General features: G+C 37.5%; 1 protein-coding gene across 4 annotated transcripts; it reads left to right on the forward strand.

The window, feature by feature from the left end:
- Positions 1–2,102: 2,102 nt before the first annotated feature.
- Positions 2,103–23,435, forward strand: pkp3a (plakophilin 3a). 4 transcript variants are annotated; one of them, XM_077211258.1, is made up of 13 exons: positions 2,103–2,292; positions 7,408–7,508; positions 9,096–9,973; positions 12,272–12,395; positions 12,490–12,694; positions 14,597–14,771; positions 15,996–16,113; positions 16,214–16,378; positions 16,460–16,642; positions 18,964–19,117; positions 19,197–19,392; positions 19,480–19,567; positions 22,154–23,435. In XM_077211258.1, the coding sequence occupies exons 2-13, from the start codon at positions 7,428–7,430 to the stop codon at positions 22,187–22,189; spliced, it is 2,403 nt and encodes an 800-aa protein (XP_077067373.1). In that variant the 5' UTR covers positions 2,103–2,292; positions 7,408–7,427; the 3' UTR covers positions 22,190–23,435. The 4 variants fall into 4 exon arrangements, with proteins under 4 accessions (XP_077067373.1, XP_077067372.1, XP_077067371.1 ...); XM_077211256.1 differs by lacking the exon at positions 2,103–2,292 and adding an exon at positions 3,995–4,363 and having other exon boundaries at positions 22,154–22,521; XM_077211257.1 differs by having other exon boundaries at positions 16,214–16,642; positions 22,154–22,244.
- The last annotated feature ends 3,044 nt before the right edge of the window (positions 23,436–26,479 follow it).

Here is a 26,479-nt window from a genome sequence, read left to right on the forward strand (position 1 = left end):
AAAAACACACAAAGAACAAAACACGTCACGTGCGCACTGTTGACATTGACAGCAGCGCGGATTGATAGAAACGGAAGGAAAATAGTGCCGCATTAAAACTGAGGTATGAATTTTGCCCGGCGTGTTTTTTTTGTGTTAAATTAATCAAGCTTTGAAACGCAAATCTTTTTTTCACGTAAAAACGCACAGTTTTGTGGCCCCGGAAAGTAGCCGGGATTACTTCATTCAAAAACTTCCAGCGGTCAGAACTCGGACCAGGGGGGTGACTACAGAGTGGGTCAGTGTGTATACACTATAGTGCTGGTAAGGATTGCATACAACTTCATGTCTTAAATGGGCGAACTAACCCTTTAAAAACTCAATAAAACAAAAATAAAAGCAAAGCAAAGCAAAAGAAAACAAAAAAACTCAAAACACAACACAAAGCAAAGCAAGAATTAAACAAAAAACACACACAACAAAACAAAATAATAGTTCCTTTACTCAGAAAGGAAGAAAAGGTTTTAAAAATTACAAAGAAACCTTTACCATTAGGTATGTTACTTCTATTTAATTTTAGATTTGAATCACATGGCAAATGATCAATTTGTTAAACCAGTAGTTTATACATTTCAAATAATGTCTTTACGCTTCGTGACAGTAGTTTATATTAGCATAATTGATCTACAGTACACGTTTCACAGGACATATTCATATTTGAGAGTCGTCCGACTCCACGTCTAAGGTGGATTAAGGTGGCACAAAAGTTTTAAAAAAAGAAAAGCTTTCTCATAGGGAAGGGCAAGTGATTCTGTCTTTGGCTGGATGACACTTTTGACACCTGCCCTGGCCTGAGGAAATCTCTATAAAATATTCACCTTTACTTCTCAAAGTGACTCACAGAAGTTCCGTACTTACTGTACACTGTCATCATCAGTGGATGCCACCTCAATGAACACTGATTGACTTATAAGAATGATTAAATAATGGCATGAGCATTGGAAGACTTTAATTAAAATATTTCACTCTATGTGCGAACTAACAAATGCCAGTAGTGATTCACAGACTGAAAATTAGTTGAATAATATACCGGTATTGCTATATTGGTTGGTTACTATACCAGTCAAAATTTTGGGCTCATTAGAATGTTTTTTAAATTTATTTAGCATTAAATGGAACAAAAGTGACAGTCAAGACATTTATAATATTACAAAGGATTTCTATGTATGTTTGCTTTGTCACACTACATAATACAGATTTTGAGGTATTTAAAGGTCAGCCAGGTTTAAAATTGGTGCTTAGTATAAGTTTATCTTGCTGGTCATTGCCTAACCTGCACTGTAAAAAAATGATTGTAATTTTGACTGTAAAGGACTATACAAATATGACTGTAAAAACCTGTTAATTGGATAATAGTAAGTTATATATGGCTGAAAATTTAAATAGACCTTACATTTCATGTAATTTTACAGAGGTACTGTTAAATGTACCGTTTTAGATGTAAGAAATAGCAATAATGTAGTGAAAACCGCTAAACCAACGGTTGGGTTTGTCCATATTTGACACATGAGTTGAAACAACCCAGTATTTGTGTGTGCACCATTTGTACATAGTATTTACATCAGTTTGTGGAAAAAATCTACTTGTGATTAACTTTGATTCATCATGTGGTTTTCTCTTTACCACCACACAGTAAAAAAAAAATATTTTCATTATTTATCACAACTTTTTTTCTTTCGTCAAATCAACTTAGATAATGTGGTTTGGATAACATAATATTGTGAGATTCTGATGATCTAACCAATCTCCTTTCAATGAACTCAAAATTTGAAGGCAACAACTTACTTTTTTTAAGTTAAGCCAAACAACGTTTTTATTACAGTTTTACAGAATTATTCTGGCATCCACAACTGCCAGTTTTATTTTTATTATTTATTTCTGTGAAACGATATTTTTTAGGTTGTTTTACCCTGCTCACACCTTGCCTGACGTCTGCATCACACCTACATCTGCAGACTCACCCATTTTGTCTGTTTCTCTCCACTACAACTGTCTGTCACCTAATCACACACACCTCCTTTAATTCAAGGGATTGGTAACCACAATAGTGATCATTTATACACACACATGTGCTGTTTTAATCGTGATAAGGGCGTTGTCACTGCCGATTCTATATCTTCTTGTCTCTCTGTGACATCTATCAGATTTTATCAAGCGAACTGTGAGAACGATCAATAAATATACAGCCCAACAACATTTTCTCAGCACTGGAACTATTCACTAAATCCTGCTGATTGGTGAGAACAAAGATTGGTGAGTACAAGATAGAAGCAGACACTTTCTATTTGTTTTCAGTTTTCAATATATTGTCCTATGAAATAGCATGATTCAGTTTTGTGAACAAGCATGGAAATGCTGTCTGAACAGAAATCTAGTATCACAGACAGTGACTCAGTGACTGATGGGCTTCATAACTTTGTGAGGAAAGTTACAAACTAAGCGTATTGTTTTACAAATGATGACATTTTCAATGAAATTTCCTGTAATGACCATCTGCATTAAGAAATAAGCCAAGTATAAATATAATTCAAGGTTTGAAATTATTTTTTGTGTTAAATGAAACAGAACTGCAAATAATAATATTGAGCTTCTTTGTTAAATCTAAATCTTATTTCAAATCTAAAGCTAAATCGAGTATATGCCATTGGTAAAATTAGTTGGAAAGTAGCCTATCGTAATTTATCATCTAATAGTTTATATTAGTGCTTGAGCAATGAGTTTCATAGAAAGCAAAAAGGCTCGTTACGTTTTAGATGAAGTAAAATGATCGTAATCGAAGCATGACAGCATGACCTCCCGCGTTTTCCGGCTTCTCTTGTTGCTAGGCGACGATACAACAACAACAACCTGTTCAAACAGTCTGGTTCAAACGGGGACATACGTCACCTGCATGTCAGAGCGCGTTCTCTTCGAACTATCGTTGCAGTGACGACAAGATGCTAGAAGAAATAATTTAAAATGTAGGCTATTAAGTATTAACTGTAATGAAAGTATGCTTTATCCGCGAAAAAACGTGTCATGTTATTTACTTTCATGCTATTTTTCAAATTTATAATGTAAATAATGTTTGTAAGGTAACCTAAAAATAGTTATTATTATTTTCATGATTCAAACATATTTGTATAATTTATTTCTTAATACTGTAATGATAAAAAAAACCTAATTCTCCTTACTGTAATTGAAAAGAATTAGGCCTATTGATATAGCCCACTATTAACATAATCATTTACACCAAGTTGCTGCCTTAAGTGTACTTGGATGTTTAAGCCATTTCAACTTAAATTACATTAAACTGACTTTAAAAAGTTTTGTAATGTAAAAACATATGTTGTCATAACTTATTGATCATATATTTTTTTTACACTGATACATTGTAGTATGTGGTGTACAGTCCATGTTATGCTCCTATATATATATATATATATATATATATAGCCTATATTAGGGCACAACCTAACGCTTTTTCTCAGTTTGTGTAAATCTATCAGATTTACTTTCTATTCAAAAGTATTGAGTAGAATAGCATAGTTCTAATAGGGGTATTGTGGCAGTGTTACAACATTCCCCACCTGCAAAACTGGGATTTAAACCCTGCTAGTGTCTTCTGCTAGTTAGCGAAGCATTAAATAACCATATCAACTGTTAAATAACAGCCTATTGGAGATTAAAATAATATCAGATTTTTATAATTAAAAATAAACATTAAAAATAGAGATGAAAAATTAGCATAAGTAAGAAATTTACAATGTTTAAATAAATGTTCAGTGATATATTCAGAAGATTTCTGAATTTTGGGGCAATTTTTTCTCTATATTGTGTTGATAGCAACTAGTAGGCCTACATTTTGTTCGTTCATGAGTATACCTGGCTCAGGTAACCGATGACTCACCTAAGCCCCGCCCACTTTAACTCCCATCTGCGAAAAAGCCTCAGAGTTCAGAACAAACGTCAGTAGTGTGTCGCCTCACAGTTCCAGCATCAGCGCAGAGAAACACAAGCTGGCTAATCGGAGACTATACTTTATTGCGGGGATCTATCTTTTTCCACTCTCTCTGGTGGGACTGTAACTTTTCAGCTCGGCACCATCGTCGCTTCGCAATGAGTGTGAGCATGACCACGGAGAACGTCTTTCTGTCGGCGTTGCAGCCCAATTCGAACGTCAGTACTTACGCGGTCCCGTCCGAAAACGAGCTCGCGCACGGCGGGTCTCAAGCAAAGGATGAGGCGAGATTTAAGCGCGTGCACCAGCAGGTGACCATGAGACTGAGGGAGAAGTCCACGCTCCCGCGCCAGAACGGATCCTCGTCACAATACGCAGCCTCAGGTGTGTCCCCGCGCGCTTTGATCTCATTGTAATACAGCTACAATAACACAACAGCCTTTGAATTATTAATCTGCTCATCATCTGACTTTGTGCTGTGCTTTTATACAGTATGGGGTTTCATTTAACAATGATCTGGAGTTGAATTTCATCTTTAGTAATTTGTGGTAAAAGTTTTTTTTATTTGATTTCAAAAGCAAATGCATTATTATTCACAGGAACAGGCTGATCTATCTATCAATATGATCAATAAGTTATGACAGCACATGTCTTTACTTTGCTTGTAAAGCAATTCATAACCATTTTACGATTCAACTTTTAAAGATTCAACTCAGTCAGAGTCAAAGTCATTTTAGTGTAATTTAATTTGAAATGACTTAAACATCCAAGTTGATTGTGCTTAAAAATTTAAGGCAGCAACTTATTTTTACTGTGTATGCAGAACATTAATTATTTATGAGACAAAACTGCCTGTTGCAAAACTGTGGTCACATGATTTCTGTTATTTGGATATAATACACTAAGACAAAACATCACGTGGCATTTGTACATAATGTATGTCATGACTAAGTTGAATGTACCTTTAAGCTAAACTAAGGTGAATGTTGGATACCATGTTTCAGATGATGATAAAAAGCAGTGTCATAAATGGTGGTTCGTTCACATCAGGCGTGGTAGATTTAGTTTTCACCATTGTTCTTGAACATGGCGATTAAAATGAAGGGGATAAAATAGGGTGGGAGAGTTTTCAATTCATGATTTTTTTTTTCTGCATCAATTAGAATGGATATAAGCAAAGGTTTTTACAAAAAGGACAAAGAACTGGCACTTGCAGAGCAAACCGAAATACAATACTTCTGGTCTGGTGTGAATAATTTACAGGGGCGAGTTGAGCAAGGTTCAAGTGTAATCTCAGTTCCTGTTACACGACTGAAGTGAGAGTGAAAGTTTCAAAGCTCTCCTTTGAAAAATCCCAACCCACGCTAAACAAAAAAGTGCTTAGCATCGCACAAAAGGGAGGTTATTTGGTGCCGTCAATCATAATACCGTGAATATCAATTGGCATGACGGAAAAGCCAAAGAATTTAACCTGAGGGTTTTGCTTTCTCAATGTAGAAAGCCGAACTCTTTGTTTCAGTCTACAAACTTAGTGAAACTATATGATTGTAAATACACCCAAACTTCATTACACAGTTGTGTGTATACCATCCATTGAATTCACTCAAACGCATAAGAATTTGTGGTTGATTTAAGTGGTTAGGACAAAAAGTGGTTGAATTCCTGAATTTATGAAGGTCTGCCGCTGCTATGTTCAGGGTTTAAGCTCTGGTGCTCAGAGGATACATTAACCAGCGGACCCCTGGTTTATGAGGTACCTGCATTTTGACAAGTTCGAACAGCCTTGCATATTCCTGTTACTGGCCCAAGGCTTCCTGGAGGACGTCTTGAGAATGTCAGAACTAGATCTGACAATGGCGAATACCAAGCATATGCTACGAGTTTGAGAGAAACAAATTTGTTTTATAGATGTAGGTCAAGTGGATTGTTTTAAAACAATGCATTTTGAACATTAAAATGTGACTTCTGGTGTACAGAACTTAGTATAGTTATTTGTGTTTAATTCAGCTATGCGATGCACTAGGGCAGGGCGAGGCCGGGAAAAGGGTGTGTGTTTTTTGGGTAGGGACATCGGGAGTGTCCCATTCATCAGACCGGTTCTGTCTATTCTGCTGCTGTTGTCTACAACTCACTCTACACTTATTCAATCATCAAGCGCTTATACCACTCCCAAATTCGCGTTCTCAAACTCGTGTACGTGCATGCCCATATGCAACCCCATCTGTTGCTGAGCCAGAACAAAAAATGTTTGTTGTAAACTTGCACTGTGGTATTTTGCAACTCTACATGTTCGCCTCACATTGTACTTGCAGTGTCATCAAGGGCATATGCTGAGCACACTGACTCAGCTGTAAAGTTACAGACTTGATGTCTTTACGGGGCGTGAATCTTCGGCTTTACATTTGAACGTCTGTAACTTATTTCCCACTGCTAACAATATACACAGACTGTTATGCTATCCATTCAAACAAGACATGCAAACGTACATACAATGGTGTCATAAACCTGACAACAAGGAAGCAAACAAACAAACTATCAAAGAAGTATTGTGCAAGTTTTCAAAGTAGACGTACACACTTATGCACATTGCTATCAAAAACATGAAACAAAACAAAGTTGTTTAATTACTTGGAGCAGACATGCATGTTTACATACAAACTTGCGTGCAAAAAGCTGTCGTAAACATTACTTAATTTAAACAAAACAACCAATGTGTTTGTTTAACTGTTCAATGAAAGAACAACATGCATGTTTACATAAAAACACTTTCATACAAAGCTATCGTAAACATGACTAAAGTGAATCAAGACGCATTTAAGTTCCATCAAAGAAAAAAATGCATGTTTGTGTACAAACTTGCGTACAAATGCATCATAAACATGGTTAAAGTGAAACAAAACAACAAAGTTATTTGTTTAATTGTTTTATTAAAGTGTGCATATTTACAATACTCAATGCTTACAATAGCTTTGTTGTGTGAATGGTTAATAATTTTATGAAACAAAAGCTTTTCATTATTTGAATCTAGCGGATTCTCTTTGTCAATGTTAATTGGTCATATTGTTTTGGAGAAAATGTTTTTTTTTTAACTAAAGGAAAATAAGTGTCAAACCATTTAGAGAAGTGCAAGAATGCAATCTTTTTTAGAATGAGGATCTGTGGTTTAATTTTAGCTGGTTGTAATAGCTTCAGTCTACACCAACTGGGTAATTTAATGGTAAGTTAAGATCATGAGTTTTATTTTCTTGATTAAAATACACTATAGCTGAGCTGCTATGTGTGACGCTTGTGTTCAGAAACTTGTAGAATCTGATAACACATTGTGAAAGTTCACTGGGAGGATAACTAGTCCATTATGTTTGTCACCGTCAAAAAATCCCCATTGCGATGAACATTTCTATTAATTCTCTGTATTTTTCTTCTCTTAGAGTCTGGGGATTATTCAACCATGACAAAATTTTCAACAATGAGCCAAAACTTCACCCCAAATTTCAGCTCCAAATCCTATTCCTCCAGCAAACCAATGATGGTAAGATTCCTCCCACTTATAAATGTAAATATTTTATTGTTGTCTGCTTGTTTGAAAGACATAACACACATCGAGCTAAGTTAAAGAAATATTTTTTGTGTGACTGCATGGACGTGCATCTTGTCCAAATAGTGAAAATGAGTAATGGAGATTGTGTTAGTTAGGTGTGATATCTCACAGGCCAGCTCTACTCAACAACCTCATATGAAAAGTCACCAGCTTACAAATCTCTAAGCGTCACTTTCAGTTATTTTCTTATTGAGTAATACTATGTTTAAATTTGGGCTGTCAATTTATTTAATTAAAAATGCATTAAATTTAGGCCTATGGGTCACAGTCACACTTTATATTAGGTGTCTTTAAAAACTATCATGTTGTTTTGTAAAACACTCTTGCTGCTATTCAAACAAGACATTCCTCCATTGACAGGTTACACATCTACCAATTTCAAGTCACGTCACCTTAGTTTATATAGCGTTTTTTACAATCAAGATCGCTTCAAAGCAGCTTTACAGTGATAATAGGAAATGAATGCAACAAAGATTGTTTTGGCTTTACAGCAGCTCTAGAAGAAAGTCATTGTCCAGTTTAAGTAAGTTCACGTTTTTGAAAACGAGATTTGAAAGCGATACCTTTATCATCCCTGTTTAAACTCCACAAACGTGAATGCGGTGACGGCATGCACATGGGTATAATGTGTTTAGTCTAAAGGCATGCGTGGGCGCGTAGTCTTTCTTTACAAAATGACATTGCCAATTACTTGTCTGGCCTGCATAATACAGCGTTTTTAGTCGTTTATGCGGATCCGTGTGAACGGGAAACATTTTGATAATGTTTTATCTCTACAGAGTAAATAACTTTTGTCATGTCGATGAGGCCTTCGCAGGGGATAGTCTAGTTGACACGGTCGCCATAAGTGCTAAGTGTCTTGTTTAGGCACAGGTCCACCATCTGATCCGAATACGGCCCGGATACGGCTAACTACGGTAAACCTCAGGATAAACCGAAAGACTAATATTAGCGTAGATGCCATTCTTCTTATGATGTAATGAGTACATTAGGTGTTATGGGAAGTGTTCCCAGTCCCAGACCTAATTTATCCAGCCTAATAATCATTTTACATGATTTGAGTAATAGTATAATGTTCTATGTGTATGCCAGGTCAAAGAGATGTGTTTTTAGTCTAGATTTAAACTGACAGAGTGTGTCTGTTTCTCGAACAATGCTAAGAAGACTTCCAAAGTGCTTAATAGGAAAAGGATCTACCAACTGCAGCTGATTTTGATATTCTACATATTATCAACTGGCCAGAATTTTGAGACCGCAATAGACGTTAAGGACTATGCTTTAAGAGCTCATAAAATTTAGGTTAAACCCCTTTTGTCACATGGAATTTTTTATTGATATCTTTACTACCTTTCTGGGAATTGAAAGTGGTAGTTAATTTTTGGGTGAACCAACCCTTTAATATAATTTGTATTGATTAATTAATCAACATATGTAATTCAATAACATTTTAATCAGTCGATAGCTATAGTTGATATCGTTATAGTAATTCAATATTCAACATTTTCTTGTTTCTACTAGGCCCAGCGTCCATCCCAGTACTCTAGTGGTGGTTTCTCATCCCGCTCTGCCATTGATTTTGCCCCAAGAACCAAAATGAGTTACACAGCAGGAGGAGGAGGTGGCGGAGACGGGGCATATTACAAGGAAGAGGTTGTGGGCGGCGGTTACCAATCTGGCGGATTCCAATCTGGCGGATTCCAATCTGGCGGATTCCAATCTGGCGGATTCCCATCTGGCGGTTTCCAAACTGGCGGTGGCCCAGTTCAACTGCAGCAGGTCGGCTCAATGACTCGTTCCTTCAGCCGAATGGGGGGCGACCCGGAGACGATGTCGATGCATTCCATGCGTGTTGCATCTGTACCACGCCATCTTACTTCTTCTTGGGCAGCACAGGATGACAGCGACGACAGCGTAGTTTCCGAACGTGAAGCCACTTATACAAAACAGGCTCCCGTGAGCAATGGGTTTGCTGCCAAAACCTTCCCACGCCAACAGTCCATGTATTCCACCTCTAGAGTGAACAGATTTGAAAGCGGACCCCAACAGGTCAGCTCCATGACGCTACCGGTCATGAAACGCACCCTCAGCGGGACGCTCGCCTCTAGCGGTGGAGGAGGCATGGACCAGGAGGTCTACGTCAGCCGGCAGTCCTACAAAGGCCCCGCCCACCGCACCATCAGCCGAATCAACAATCGGCAAATGAGTCGCACATCCAATTCCTCATCATCCGGCATGTACGGAAGTGGAGGATTCAATGGCTCACAGGGCAACATGGCACTGGTCCAGCAGGGAAGGCTGTCGCGTGCCGGCTCCGTAAGGAGTATGCATAGTGTTGGGAGAGGCAAGGATGTGTTCGATGGCATGGATTTCACAGGAAGCATGGGCAATCTAAGCGGGTAAGAACACATACCTTAGGTGTGTGAAAATATCGAAACTAGCGAAATAGCGAAACATCCTAAACAAGTCAAGGCAAGGAAGAATTTATAGAAGCAAGTAGCGACAAATTTTCTCTTCAATGTGTTGACGTACATCTGAGTAAAATGGTTTATCTTGAGAGAAAAAAAAAGTAGTCCGGGACGTGGTTCAATCTTTCAGTTGTTGATTGAAACGAGGCAGATCTGAATGCAAGCTTGCAGTCAATTGTAAGAAAGTGTTGGAGCTAAGCGGATAAAATGGTTATGTCACCAGAAAGAAGTCTGTTGAATAACAGGAAGATCGTGTTACAACATTTTTATTCAAAATTACAGTATTTAGAAAATGAAACATATATTCACAATAAGATCAATAACATGTATTTAGAAAACGGATAGGATGAATTTGGGTTCTATTCAGAATTTAATGGGTTGTTGTCAGGCACAATGCAAAGCAGAGATAATTTTTTTACAGTTGCCAAGCACCGTCTAAGCTTGCCGAATTTAATGTAGAATGATGTTGAATGATTTTATAGTTTTGAGGTTTTTTTTTTTCAATCAGTTGTTACATAAAGCCTTCTGTAACAACTGAGTGAAAAAAAAAACCTCTCAAAACAATAAAATCATAAAGTTTGTGTGCTAACACCAGACTTCATTATGAACAATCTTATCTTTTGGTTTGTGTCCATCAAGTTAATGATTACAAAATCAAAATGAGAACATAATCTAATTAAAGTAATTTGAAAAAGTCATTTAAAAAAAACTCAAGAATTTCATTTACTGGATTATTTAAAATAAAAATCATGTTAGCATATATATATATATATGCACACACACACACTCCAGATAAGATAAAATGTTGGATATACTGCTCATTTAATAGCAATGCCTATTAACTAAGGGTCTCTGGTATCAAAATATGAGGAAATTGTCTTTTAAATTACTTTAAAGATGTAAGCAAAAGTAGTATGCTAGCACCATTAGCGTAAAGGCCCACTAGAGTAAAACACCACTTAAAGTAGGCCTAATTGCTTAAAATTCACAAATAACATGTGACCAACCACAAATTACATGTCTAACCAAACGCTTCGTTATTACTGTCGGTCAAAAATTTCCTAAATTATATACCATAGCTATAGTCGATCCACACTATGTTTTACAACAAACACTGCATTTTACTGTTTCCTAATTAGCCTGTTAGCTATTCTCGTTAAAATACTTAGCTAGGTGTGCAAGTATGGCTAACAGTGATTACCCACAGTGAGTGCAGCACTGACCTTTGTAGCAAGAAATGATTCATACTTTGCTTTAACAGCCTGAGTACACCCACAATTAGCTTATCTGTCCTTGTAACACCATGTGTGTGTGTGTGTGTGTGTGTGTGTGTGTGTGTGTGTGTGTGTGTGTGTGTGTTTGATGTTGCCCAGCCCTGCTTATATGTGTGTAAAAAGTGAAGAGCGAGTCTGTTGTGCAGGCACACCCAAACCAGTCCAGCCACCTCATACTTCACACACCCTGGGAAAAAACACACACACTTCCTAGCACTCCAGCGACATGCACCAAGCACACACTAACACACGTAGAGGAACTAAAATTATTTTCAAATAATCCTGACTCTTAAAATGGAAGTAGTACTAGTTTTTGTTTTAACAATATTTGGAAACATTGAGAAGAGCGTTGAGGAAATTATGGGTAGAAGAATTAGGAACATGGTTTGGAAACTCGGATTCAAACCCAAATTTCCTACATAAGCTCCAGAGCTAATTGCTAAATCCACATGCTAACAAAAACATGTTCTAAGAACATTTTGCTACCATTCTTATTACGTGTCTGAACAAAAAAATATTTTAAGTGTATTATTTTTTTCTTGTTTTTTGTTAATGTGAACATTAAGGGGACATTCCATTTTATCACTCTTCAAACATAATGGGAACGTTACTTTATAATGTTCTGAACATTCTGAAACAAGAAGTAACAAAAATTCCAACGAAAACATTTCAGAAAAAAAAAAAACCACTCAATGAACGATGTTTAAATCATGTTTATTCAAAGACCAGATATCTTTGAACAAATATTCTATTATCGTTACTGGAAAAACATTGGTTCATATCTTTAAGAGAACCTTGCCAGAACGTTAGCTACAGTTCTGAGAAACTTCCCTGTTAGCTGGGTAAAATTGAAAAGTCCTTGAAGCAAACCTACTGTATGACCATATACAGCTAAGCAATATCATCATCTTTACAGGACAAATTTGCTTAATTAATGTTCCATTTTTTTGTATAGACTCAACGACTTGGACATGCCTACTGCCATCAGCTATCTTGAAGAGTCCGATCATAACCTTCAGGTGTTGGGAGCTGCCTACATCCAACATGAGTGTTACCATGATAAGGAAGCAAAGAAAGTGGTATGCAGTTGCTTTTCATCTGAAGAAACATTCAACTGAAATCTGTAAATGTGTCTTTGAGTAGATTTGAGTAGAACGTCTGTGTTTCTTTCAGGTGAACCAGATGAAGGGCATTCCTCTCCTGGTGGAGCTGTTCAACAGTGAGAGCCAAGACGTTCAGCGCTACGCGACCGGCGCCACCAGAAACCTCATCTATGAGAGCATGGAGAACAAAGTGGCCCTTATTGAAGCCAAAGGGATCCCCAATCTCATACTGGCCCTAAAAGACGACGACGATGAACTCCGCAAGAACATCACAGGTGGGCGTTTCACTCATGTTGTTCTAGTTCAATTAACTTCCATTATAAACGCCATTGGAACACGTGTTTTTCATTATTATGGCCTTGTTTACACCTGGTATTAAACGGACCTGGTCCGTTTTGGTTGATTTGATCACAAGTAGACGAGGGAGACACATACCCGTTTACACCTGGTGTTTAAATCCGTTTCTTTTGTCCACTTTCAACCACTTCTGTCCTGATTTCTTCAAGGGAAGGGATGTGGGTGTGTAAATGTATGGGTTTTTACAGATCTTTTGATCTAATGTACAAAATAAGCTTGCAAAAGGTACATATGAATGCGCACAGAGACCCCGTCTGGCTAGCGCTTCCTATAATGTTTACGGGTTAGGTCAGTAGACGGAGAGTAGGCGGTCTTTTGTGGCTGTTTGAACGCATTCGACCTCATGAATGTTTACACTACGAAAGCAAACAGGTCTAATGTGTTTTCGACCTCTGGAAGAGGTTGAAAGTGGACAAGCTCAAAACGTTTTAGCCCCCGTTTACACCTGTATTTAGTGTCGTCCACTTGTGATCCGATCGCCACAGCGCATCTTAATACCAAGATTTAAACAGAGCCTATGACGCAAACGTTTTCACCTGTGCCTTTTAAAGTGAATTCTTGGGCTGCACAACAAAGCTTACTTTTCCCACGAGAAGCCTAAAGGTGCGGTCAAATTTACTGTTATTCGGCAAGTTTTGTGGGCAAAATCCAGTCATTTCAGTAGGATGACTATTACTAATCCAAGCGATCAGGAATTTCGGTTAAGGACGAAAGATTTCGTCATGCAGATTTCACAATGGGTTCAAGTTGGGCACATGGATTTATTTCAATTTATCAGTCTTTTGTTTCACATCCTCTTTTACAACAGGCCAGCATAAAAAATACTCTGTATAACTTTAGTTTAGGATCCAATAGTTGCTTGCATGCATTTTACTAGGTTTTTGGCTGTGTATTCGTACTTATAACGCACATATAAATGCCTTATTCTGCATGACCATATTCTACATTCCTAATCCTACCCAATACTTAAACTTAATTACCTTACTAACTATTAATAAGCCGTAATTAGGAGTTTATTGAGGCAAAAGTCATATTAAATAGTTAGTTGAGAGAGATAATCTAAAGTGTGACCAAATACTTTATGTAGATTAGCTGAGAGTTAAAGGGATAGTTCATCCGAAAATTAAGTTCTTGGTTTGCACAAAAAACATTAACCTCTTTATATTAATCTCCAACATTAATCTCCAAATATTATTCTCTAAAAGACCTTAATTTGTGTTACGAAGATGAACGAATGTCTTGCGGGTTTGAAACAACATGAGGGTGAGTAAATGATGACAGCATTTTCGTTTTTGGGTGAACCTTCTGATTCACAAGTTTAATTTGAGAAATTTTGCAGGGAAAAAAGGTCCATTGTCTAATAGTGTAGCGATGTATGAAGCGCAGCTCACACACAGAAGTCACTTTCGAACAGCTTTTTTCAAAGTCAGTCTAGATGTGTATATGTATGGCGTTGACCGGTCTCTCAGCGATGTCTCGACATGTGCCGTGGAATGAGCGGACTGTAGCTAAGGTTGGTGAGTCAGGTTTATGCCAGCGCTAACGGCTCTGTGCGTGTCTGGATCTGCAGGAACCTCAATAAACATGTATCTATGAGAACACCACTACCAAACATGGGGGCTGTTAGGAGGATGATATCAAAACGAAAGTCAAGGAGGATGTAAATCATTTACATGCAATTTCAATTTGTGATTTTTGATTTATTTCCCTCTTTTTTCTCTTTTGTTTATTTCCTTATCAAATTCTTATCTATTTCCCATGGCATTTTCCCATGCTCTTTTCCTCTTTATCTGTCTCCCTCCTGCTCTCATTCCCTGTAGGTATTCTGTGGAATCTGTCCTCTAAGGAGAACCTGAAAGAAAGGTTGGCACGGGAAGCTCTTCCCGAATTGACGGAGAAGATTCTGATTCCCCTCTCTGGCACTGGGCACAAGGAGATCATTGATCTGACCCCCTCAGAGTCTGACATCTTCTACAACACCACTGGCTGTCTCAGGTACACACACACACACACACACACACACACACACACACACACACACACACACACACACACACACACACACACACACACACACACACACACACACACACACACACACACACACACACACACACACACACACACACACACACACTCTTTTTTAGGTTCCCCTTTACTACTTCCTGTTCCAATAGGAACTTCATCAAACTTCAGTGAATTATAAACCCCTCTAGGCACATCACTGCTAGGAAACCTGAGAACAAGAACACTTAAGAGTCATGTTTCAATCCACAACCCAACCCAAAATATAGTAAATTAAGCCTGTTTTTAGGACTGTTATTTTTAGAACATTGTTATAATATATATATATATATATATATATATATATATATATATATATATATATATATATATATATATATATATATATATATATATATATATATATATATATATATATATATATATATTTAAAACTGTTATATTTAGAAAATTAAGCCTATATTTAAGACTATTATTTTTATTAAATTATAGAAAACGAATTCTAGTTTTAGGACGGTTATATTGTAAAAATAGTGTTTTTGTTATTATTTTTTTAGACTTAAAGAATTTCTTTTTTTTTAGGATTGGGTTACACTACATTTTAAGGTGACAGTTACATTGTACTTACTCAAATAAGTAATATTAATTAACTACATGTACTTACTATAGAGATAAAGTTAGGGTTTGGTTTAGGGTTAGTTACTTGTAATTATGTATAATGTACTGTTACTACTATAGTAAGGAATTGTAGTAATTAACAACTACGTCACCTTAAAATAAAGGTTTACCGTTTTTATTTTTTAATTACAGAAAATAAAGCTAATTTTTTTGGACCGTTATTTTTAGAAAATTAATAAATTAATAAATAATTATATATTTATATATATATATATATATATATATATATATATATATATATATATATATATACATATATTTATGTATATATAATTTTTTTTTGGGGGGGGGGGGGATATATACTTTAGTTGAGAGGTGACTACCTATAATTGTATTTAAAAAAAATTAAATATATATATATATATATATATATGTAGTAAGCAGGGTGTGGCAGATAGCCATGGGAATGGAGTGAGAATTTATTATGTGTTATATATCATTTGTTTTATTTTTTCCCTCTTTTTGATTTTTGTTGAAACAAACTTTTATATAATATGCCTCTGCTTCCTTGTACAGGAACATGAGCTCAGTGAACGAGAAGACCAGACAACAGATGAGAGGGACCAATGGCCTTATAGATGCTCTGGTTGGCTATATTCAGAAATCCTTTATGGACTCTAAAGTGGAAGAGAAGGTAATTGTGTAACACACACTTTTACTTTCTGCCTTTGTTGTTGACTCTGCTTGCAAATGGTGTGTTTACATGGCCACTCATGTGTGTGTTCCTCTTTCAGGGTGTGGAGAACGCGGTGTGTGTGTTGAGGAATCTGTCCTTTCAGCTGTACAGTGAGATTCCCATCGCGGCTCTGGCGCGCTTGGAGGGTCCAAGCCGAGGTCAGGGCTCTTCAAAAGCAGAAGGTATCGGCTGCTTCGCCCCTAACAGCAAGAAGGCCAAAGACGTAAGGAAGAAGCTGCTTTCAAATTCCTGTTTCCTATTTCAAAAACTACAGCTTAATCTCATATTTAATTTTTACTTCCAGAAACAAAGTCAGGGCCTCAGAACATTTACAGAAGTTTCGCGGCTTCCCAAAGACATGGAGTGGCTCTGGCACCCTAATATAGTGGATGTGTACAATCAGGTGCTTCAGCGCTGTGAGATAAACTCGACCACACGAGAGGCCGCGGCCGGAGCTCTGCAGAACATCACTGCCGGAGACAAGAGGGTAAGACATTTACCTCTCATCATCAGTTATGCTGGCTCCAGCTACCCAGAATATGTGAGAAACTTGCTAGAAATGCCTTTGCTTCTAGCCAAAACATCTTAACCTGGCATCTAGGGGTGTAACGGTTCAACTTACTCACGGTTCAGTTTTTATCACAGTTGTAGGGTCACCGTTTTCGGTACGGTTCGGTATGTGCAATGTTCAGGGAAAAAAAGGACTACTGTCAAATAAAGATAAAGAACAAATAATCAAACTACAAACAACAGCACAAATAAATACAATAGAGCAAAGATACAAATAAAATAAACTGCTTTTCAGGTTATTTAGGTATCTAACAGTAGTTTTCAGAAATTAAATAAAGTAATCAAATGTAAAAGTATACTTCATATAATCTTCAGTGTATTAATTAAATGGCAATCCTTATTAAAGTTACAAAAGCTATTTAGTCTAGAGCAGTGAGTGATTTCTTTGTCTTTGTCTTTTGTTGTTTGATTTAACAAAAAAAATACAGACAGCAGGAATATTAGGCTGCTCTCACTTTAATACATACCACACTTTGCAGTCACGTGACTACCATGGATACCTGGCGGGCAACAAACGCTGACAAAATGGCGACAAACAGCGGCCAGCCAGGGGAATTGCAGCCTTGCAAATTTCCAATACTACAATCAATTATATAGTGAGGCTATTTTGTTTCCATAGCATATTAACAAAATGTTAATGACACTGATAACACTAAAAACAATACAATTACTAAATATTAATAATATCCCTAAAATGATATAGGCCTAAAAACAGTCTTTAGTTCACAAACAGCACAACTCTGCCATCTGTGAAAATCAAAAGCAGCTTCAAAAACTTGTTTGAAAAGAAATATTCTTCTAATTTTTTACTGTCATTAATGTAGGTCCACAAGACAAATATTAAGCCAGTAAAAATTAAGCCAGCAAAAAAAAGAATGCGGCGTTAATGCAGCGACAGATGCTGAAAACTCAGTCCGTTTCTACTTTCACTTGCGGGGAATGAGCGCGTGTACATGCACGTTCTTAACCCGATTATGCTGAATAATAGTGCATCCAATCGCACAACAACTATCTGGCATGTTGTTCACACCTCAAAACACCAACTTTTGTATATTAAAACTGGCGACGTCCTGGCAAGATCCTTGATTAATTTACTGGGTTTCGTTGCTAGAGAACGACGTTCTTGCCCGCCAGCCAGTATTTGTGACGTCACGTGCAAAGTATGAATATACTGATACACGTCCATTGTCTTTCTTAACTGTTTAAATTTACTAAAGATTTAACCGACTATGTAGCATGTCAAGACGGGCATGTCGACATGATTTTTGAGTGAATTTGTCCGTTCAATGCAAGAAGACTTGAATGCAAACTCAATTTAGTATTCATGCGCTGTCTGAGACGTGTGTGCTTCGGAAAAAAGTGTGCACACTTTTGCGGTGTCTTGTGCTTGAATGTTTAAATTGGCAAGGCTTAAAAACACGGGGAAATGATAAACCGCTGTGACGACGCAGCACTGGCTCGATTATCAACACTACAGCCAGTGTTGTGCCTGAACTCGTTCATATTTTGGGCTAACGTGAACTGAACGTACTGTATTACTGCCTGATGAATGTTACTGTGAACTCGTTCATTCTGGTGTGAACTGCAGCACTCTCAGTTTAACTTCGTTCAATAGGGTGCCAGATTTCTATAGAGCCTTCCAGGCAAAAACCCATCTAAAACACACCGTAAACAGGCCTTGATATGTAGCGGAAAAACACCCAATCTGGCAACACCAGCCACCAGTCTCGCACAGCCGAATGCGTCATCAAAACAAAAAGCAGCATGTAGGCGACAAAGCAGCAAGGAGGCGTTGTATGATCATTTAAACGAGTTTTTTTGACAAGGTCGGTGAGGATGGGAAAAATCTTACATTTCTGTACAAACTTTGCCCGCCGATTAAAATAATTGTAGTTGTTCTATATGGGCTGTGGCAATAATTTTTAAAAATAATAGTTCGCAGCAACATATGGAAAAAAAGAACTATGAACTAGTTCAAAATTGTTAAGTATGAACTGTGAATTGAACTAGTTCATTTTAAAATTTGTGAACTGAACTTTGAACTAGTTCATGTAGAAAGTGAACTTTCCCAACACTGACTACAGCAACCGCTCATGAAACCACCCAGAACAGCCTAGCAACAAATTCACAACATCTTATCCTAACTAGTACTTAGAACACATAAGCAACTGTCTAGCAACCGTCTATAGTAAATGTATTTCAACTATTAAACTTCTCTTTTTCTTTTTTATATCTCAGTGGGCATCCATCATGAGCCATGTGGCGTTAGAGCAGTATAGGATGTTGCCTGTCATTCTGGATCTCTTAAAGACCGACAAAGATATAGAGCTCCGTACTCTCACCGGCTTCCTCAGAAACCTCTCTCGTCATGCCAAGGACAAGAACGATATGGGTGAGGCTTCCTTCTCTAGCCAGTCAGTCACACATCTGTAGCATTATAGAAGCTCATTGCTCAATTTCTTTCACTTTAGCTACTAAGGTGGTAAATCCCTTGCTTGACAAACTACCCTGCGACGGTCGCCAGAAGACCCCGTCAGATGACGTGGTGGTGAACATCTGTGGAGCCCTCAACAACCTGGTGACCAGCAGCATGGTGGCGGCACGGGACATATCCTTCTTCGATGGTCTGACCAAACTGGTGGGCATCAAGACCAACTATGACAGCAGGTAAAACTAAAAGTCATCCGACTATACAACAATTTCTCAAAATTATATTACTTCCATACTAACGTTGCAATTTAAATTTTCACCCAGTCCTGGCAAACTGCAAGCTTCCAAAGCAGCAGCGACAGTGCTAAGCAACATGTTCCAGTACAAGAAACTACACAAAGATTTCAAAAATGTAAGTGTTATGATCATATTTTTGGGTTGAGTTTTTCTTTTTAAAAAACATTGTACACTCACATGATTCATACATATTCATACATTTTCTCTAAAAGGAAATTGATGTTGAGCAATAACTTTTACTAGACAGACCTACTGTGAGCTACGATGTTGTTATGGATTTCAGCTTATTTTTAAAATAGTCGTGTTTAAGAGTGGAATTCCTGGTGAAAAACTACATTATCCATTATGCTGTACATAAAATTACACCAATCAGAGTCGAAATAAATAGCGCTTTATCTCCGAACACTCCCACGAAGCACTGCAAATATGTAATTAAGTCGATCTCTCTACACTCTCAAAATATTTAAATGTTTATATATACATAAGTATTTTGCAATAAACTTAAAATATATAGTTTGTTTACATACAGTATAGCCAACCTTTGTAAATGAGTTGTTTTCTCCATCGTTTTTAATTTGATTATGCTGTTTGCTTCATGGGATTGTAGTTCTTTCCTTATCTAAAGCAGTTAAATACAGTCTTGTATCTTTGTCTTTTTGTCCGATTTTATTTTTATTTTTTTGCTTCAAATCAAAGTTTGTAGTATTGTGATTCACCTCAAGCCAATTGGTTTGGTTCATGGCTTATAACTCTTTAACAATGACCATTTTAAAATGAATGAAAAAAAAACTTCAGGAACCAACACTGCTGAAAAAGGGGGATGGACAATTCTGCAATCTATTGAGTATTTCATTTCTACAATGGTATTGTGAACTGATTCATCCACACCAGTAGGTGTCAGTATAAAGTACAAGATAACTGTTGTATTTTCAAGTAGAACACTAAATATTAAACTTTAGTGCATAATTGTTCCCACACAAATCATGTGACAAATCATTCTCTTTGTCTACGATTTTTGAAAATGTGTGAAAATCCCATCTATTTACACTGAAAAAGCAACTTGAGCCATATCTACAGACCAGACTATCATAGAGACTTGGTGGTGCACTCTTAATCTCTCTTAAATCAGGACGACAAATACGCCAGAAAAAAACATTTCTACATGGGTATTTGTATTTATAAAAGGGTTGGTTTTGTATGATTCATCCACACCAGTAGGTGTCAGTATAAAGTCCAATACCTCTCCTATATTTTCAAGCAAAACATTAAAGCTGTTTCTGGAATCACTCCCTATACCCTCATTCACTGTTCCCTACATTATTCGGACACTGAGTCTTGAAGGGTATCCGTTTTGCATAGTTCGTACTTGCTGTTTAAAAATTATTTGGATCTTCGCAAATTGGCAGCTCCAGTAGTGCTAAAAAGATTTATCTTGAACTCGGGCATGGAAATTATCAATAAATCGTAATTAAATTAAATTTTAATAACCAATTATAAAGGTATTTATACTTGTATGATATTATGCTGTAGCCACATTGGACCAGCAGTTGGGAAAAAGGATGGATGGATGATGATTCAGCTGCGGACGCAATCTTTTGGTCAGACGCGGGAATTAATTCAGCACGTGACTCTCACAGTGTTTTATGGGTATTCTCTAGCCGTTGAGTGTCCATCGGTTTTACACTCGTTATTGTGGTGCATTGTGGGATTGACTGAGTAACGTCCACTATGGTTTCAGACACCACTACAAATGGCTGTTCCCTCAAATAGTGCCCCATTTAAAGGGTTTATGGGGTGATTTTGGACACAGTCTAAGTATTAAACTTTGGTGCACAACTGCTTCCACAACATTTATGCTTTAGTCATGAATGACTCGAATCATGCAGTTTGACAAACCCACACTTGTCTAAATGATCGAACTTATAATTTTTGAAAAGTGATGGAAAAATGCCATCGATTTACATTGAAAGAGCGACACAAGCCATATATAGAGAGTAGAACATTATAGACATGGCAGTGAACGTTTTTAATGTGGGCCAGTCAGCAATACCCTACCGACCACTTAGAACACCCTAGAAACCACATAGCAGCACCCTGGAAACCACTCACAATGCCTGGAGTGACTTACAAAGTAAGCCCTACTCACATTTACTTGACAAAATTGTAACTTTTAAGTATTTCTATCCGTTTCAGTCTGCTTATAAAGACCCACCCACAGAATGTGTCCGTTTCTGTTTGCGTTTAGCGCGTTACGTACTAGTACAGTTGTACATCACAGTTGCTGTCATTCCCGCCCTGCCCTCTAGACATTTTCCAGTAATCTGAAGACTGTTTAAAAAGCAACATGCACACATACATTCACACAAACGAACACCTATCATACTAAATAATCAAAGGCACCCCGCTTATTTAAACGGTCAAATTGGAGTTGCTTTTTTTTCCTAAAAACACAAATACACTTGTGTTTGATATGGAAGGTAGAGGTTCAGCCACACCTGAAATGGGGATTTCAGGTGATTTCCTCGTGACATGTCCAAACACACCATAGAATGACACGGGTGAAAAAAACAAAAACAAGACATGTTCTTTCTTCTAAAATGAAATCTGGGATGGTAGCCAGAGTTGCTACCTGGTAACTATGTGCCTGTTTGGATTCAAAGCGTCACTCACTCCTGTGGTGTTTTCTGCTTGTGTTTTACAGAAAGGGTACGTGAGAGAAGACTTTTTAGAGATCTAAACCGACCAGATTGTGGAATAGGAAGATGTTTAATAAGGACAATGGATAAAGAAAATACGAAATACTGCCAGAACACCTGCAACATATTTTGAAACATGAAAATGTGGATAACACATTTAGCCTTTTTCCCTAAAAAATCCTCAGGGATTTATTGCAATATTTGTCTTTTTATTTTTTTTATTTTTTTTACTGCCTGTATTTCTTTTCTTTCTTTTTTGTATTATAGGACCACAGACTATCCATGATATAATAATTATATCCTGGGAATTTAATCACTCTTTTTAAAATAGTTGAATTTTAATTTGTTTTTAGATATTTGTAAAAAAATAAAATATATATATATATATATATATATATATATATATATATATATATATATATATATGTATTGTGATGGTGACATTTTAGCATGAAAATTGTAATATTATAGATAATATGAGAAGACTCTCATATGTCTTATAATACACATAAATATTGTAAACACAGGCCGGAGAGATTCAGGCTGTTAATCAGCCTTTTTGTCATAATAGAGTTGCTTATTTCTTACAAGGCTTATTCAATTCTAATGGGTTTTCTTCTTTTTTGGTGCTTTAATGTGTGTACAGAAATTGTGTATCATTATTTCATGTACAAATGATATTTGAGGTTTGATAATAACTATAATGATATGAGGACACATGGTAAAATACCATCTGAATGTTTGAATGGAAATGTTTTCATTTAAACCTTTTGACCTGGTTGATGCCACAGGGATCACAAAACACACACAAAAAATGGCAAAAAATCTTTTTTTGTTCATATACAAATTTTCTTATTTTTCGTAATTGTATGGTGCAATATGTGCATTATTTTGACAGTAAGCAACTGTAGTGTTAAAACTTTTTTTTTTGTATAAACTTTTTTTTTATCATGGTTGCCAAATGTTGAATGCTTGGTTTAGGATGCTGTTTTCAATTTCTATTTAATCTGTCAAACTGTTAACACCGTTCAATCGACTGTTATGAGTGATTTGCAATCTTTAAATATCTGAGACTTTGTTTTATTGGATCAAGAGTTGATCATGCAGAGGTCTTGGACTTTCTGGCCTTTAAGAATGCATGGAATGTTCTCTTTCCAAAGCCTTTGATGATCGAATGTCTAGTTTGTTTTATAGTTCAATTCTATTCAATTTCATTGTTAAATGCATGTGCGCGAGTGTCATAGACTATGTTAAAGTAAAACACACAATAAAAAGGAAATACAGTGATTTGCGTGTTTGCCAACCTCATGTTGTTCCTGTATTGATATCTTGATACTTTGGTGCACTTTATTCATTTTTGACTGAAAAAGATTTAGCTTTTATTTATTTATTTATTTATTTTTACTTCATTAGGAGGGTATGACACCTGAGGCCTGTTTATAATAAGGAGGTTCAACCAACTCTGAGTTAAAACTTGAACTCTGAGTTTACTTACCCTGAGATGGGAAACTCTGAAGGTGATGATACACAGGGCAACTTTTTGAGCAATGTTGCAGGGCAATGTTGCCGTTAACGGGCAACCAGATGAGACACAGGGCCCACGACCGATCTAAATTATTCAGATATAAATTTATTGTCCATTTTAAATGGGAAAGTGCCCAAGCAACAATCGCTCGGCAAGATTGCCCAGCAACATTGCTCAAAAAGTGGCCCTGTGTATCGTCACCTTGAGTTTTTGGTTTCAGAACAGCTGAATTGAGCTAGTTCAATCAACTATGAGTAGGTTGACTCTGAGTTAAGCACGTGCACCACGACTATGAAAAGCCATGATCAATGGAGCTTCGAAATTACGATTCACCATGGCAACCGCACCCAACAAAATCAAAAAATAAAAGAGTCAATACAAAAATATAAATAAGTATAATTCTTATTCACTGTTATATTATCAGGTGAAAACTGACAGAAAGGTAAGTTATTGAATTAAAACTCATTTTCATGGTATCCCACAGGCAAAAAAATAAATAAAATGTGGCAGCAACTATAAATGAACAGTAAATTCATAATTCAATCAGTTAAATCTTTAACCATAAAATTTTCATGGCTGTAGGCTACATGACTTTTGACATATTAAATAAATATAATTCAGTGTCTATTTCAATGTGCAGCGGCTGTTTCCACATAGTATAATGCTCTTTCACATAATTAAATGGTCTCTAATCCAACCTGTTACATTTTTTTAAATAGGCTAATGAAATTAACATTTGACTTCTACTGGGCCAACAGCAAGACGGCATAGGCTGGACATGCACCATCACTGATAGATGAAGAGGAGATACACAATATTGAAAGAATATTAAAATCCAACAGGAAAAAGAATAACTGTTGCTTTTGTATTTGTAGGAAATAAAGATGACCAAATATATTGTGAATAATTAGTGTGTATTTAACAGCTGTTGTGGTTAAAGCATATATCTCAGACTATCCTTTCATTCCATACAGTAATCTGTTTAATTTTTCGGAAGGTGCGATTATGGGAATATGCATGTCATCAATGCATCCAACCACACTGGAAATCCTAAAGGAAAATCTAATTATTAGGTTAATTTCAGAGGACACAGCAAGATGGTATCAAATCAATGTCATTTATCAGATTAGCCTAATTTAAACCGATTTCTCCACCACTGTCCTGCAATCCTGTGAAACTTCTCTTTGATGAATCTCATGAGTTTGTGTCCAGGAAACAACACAAAAACTCTCAGAAAGAGTGTGAGAGCTGGGTTTACATACAAAAACCTGCTCCCGACCAGGTTAGGTTCACGAGTAAGTTACCATGGTAACTGACTCTGAGTATAAGTTACCTCTCTTTCAGAAACGGGCTTGACTTACTCTGCTATCTCAGGTTGGACATACCTCCTATTCTGAAACGGAAAACGATACTCGGTTACTCACGTAACCTCTGTTCTCTCTAGAAGACTTACGCTACGTGTAAAGTCATCTTTGCTCGAGATATTGAAGCCAAAAAATTATCCTTAATTTTGTATCTATTGTCAACGCAGTGCAGCAGCTAGCAGACCTAGAGCAGGCCATATCGCGTGCTCATTGGTTGCCCTGCGGCAACTGCTGCAACCTACCACTGAGCCTCGCGCGAGTGGCGTCACATCCAATGAGGGCGCTTTGCGCCCTTACGCGTCATAGCCCGCCAAAATGGGGGTGGCTTAGCGTATAAAAGCCAGGCTCGTAGGTTGTCTCACTGGTTTCATCAGCTGAAGCGATAAGACGCTCGTGGCGCCTGCACGGTCAGGTTACGCAATACTCGTTCCCTCTTCTAGAGAGAACCGAGGTTACGTTAGTAAAGGAGTATCGTTCTCTTACGAGAGGTTCTCTCGTATTGCGTAAGCTAGCTTACGCTACGGGAGCCCATTGTCAACGCCGTGCGCGCCCAGCCTCCACTTCATGAGTCCCAGGGATTCCCGGGGAACATAGATAAGTGGGAAACAGGTGGCCAGCAATGCGGCCCAGCACATGTTATAAGCACATATAGGGTATACAGAGCGCCATCGCCAGTCCATAACTGTTCAACCTATAGTGCAGCTCAACCAGGAGAGCTAACGTCGCGTGAGGGAAGTCCGCGCATGATAATCTGGGCAGGACAACACACTGCTCACACTGACAGAAGTCTAGCCTGCAAGGCGGGAACTTCCAGGTTATAAAACCTAACAAATGTGGACGGAGAGGCCCAGCCTGCCGCCTCACAAATGTCATGAATGGAAATTCCGCTGGACCAAGCCCACGACGAGGCCACGCCTCTGGTGGAATGCGCCCTAACGCCCAAAGGGCATTGCAGACCTTTAGACATATAAGCAGATCTGATAGCGTCCACTATCCATCTGGACAGGCTCTGTTTGGCGGCGGCAAGACCCTTGGTGCGCCCACCAAACGAGACAAAGAGCTGTTCCGACGCCTGAAAGAGGCGGAGCGTGTAATGTAAATCCTGAGCGCCCTGACGGGGCAGAGGAGATTCACATCACCCTCATTGTCGGATGCAGGCAGAGCCGAGAGAGAAATGACCTGCGCTCTGAATGGGGTGCCCAATATTTTAGGGACATAACCATGTCTTGGCTTGAGGATGACTTTAGAGTCATTTGGCCCGAACTCAAGACACGCAGCACTAACAGATAGCGCATGTAAATCCCCCACACGTTTAACTGATGACAGAGCTGTCAGAAAAACGGTTTTGAGCGAGAGGTACTTTAGGTCCACGGAGTCTAGCGGTTCAAAGGGGAAAGCTTTCAGGGCCTCTAGGACCAGTGAAAGATCCCAGATGGGAACCG

Source organism: Siphateles boraxobius, unplaced genomic scaffold (genome assembly GCF_051911475.1).
Source record: "Siphateles boraxobius isolate OS27281-9 unplaced genomic scaffold, OSU_SipBor_1 65, whole genome shotgun sequence".
Classification (NCBI taxonomy): Eukaryota; Metazoa; Chordata; class Actinopteri; order Cypriniformes; family Leuciscidae; genus Siphateles; species Siphateles boraxobius.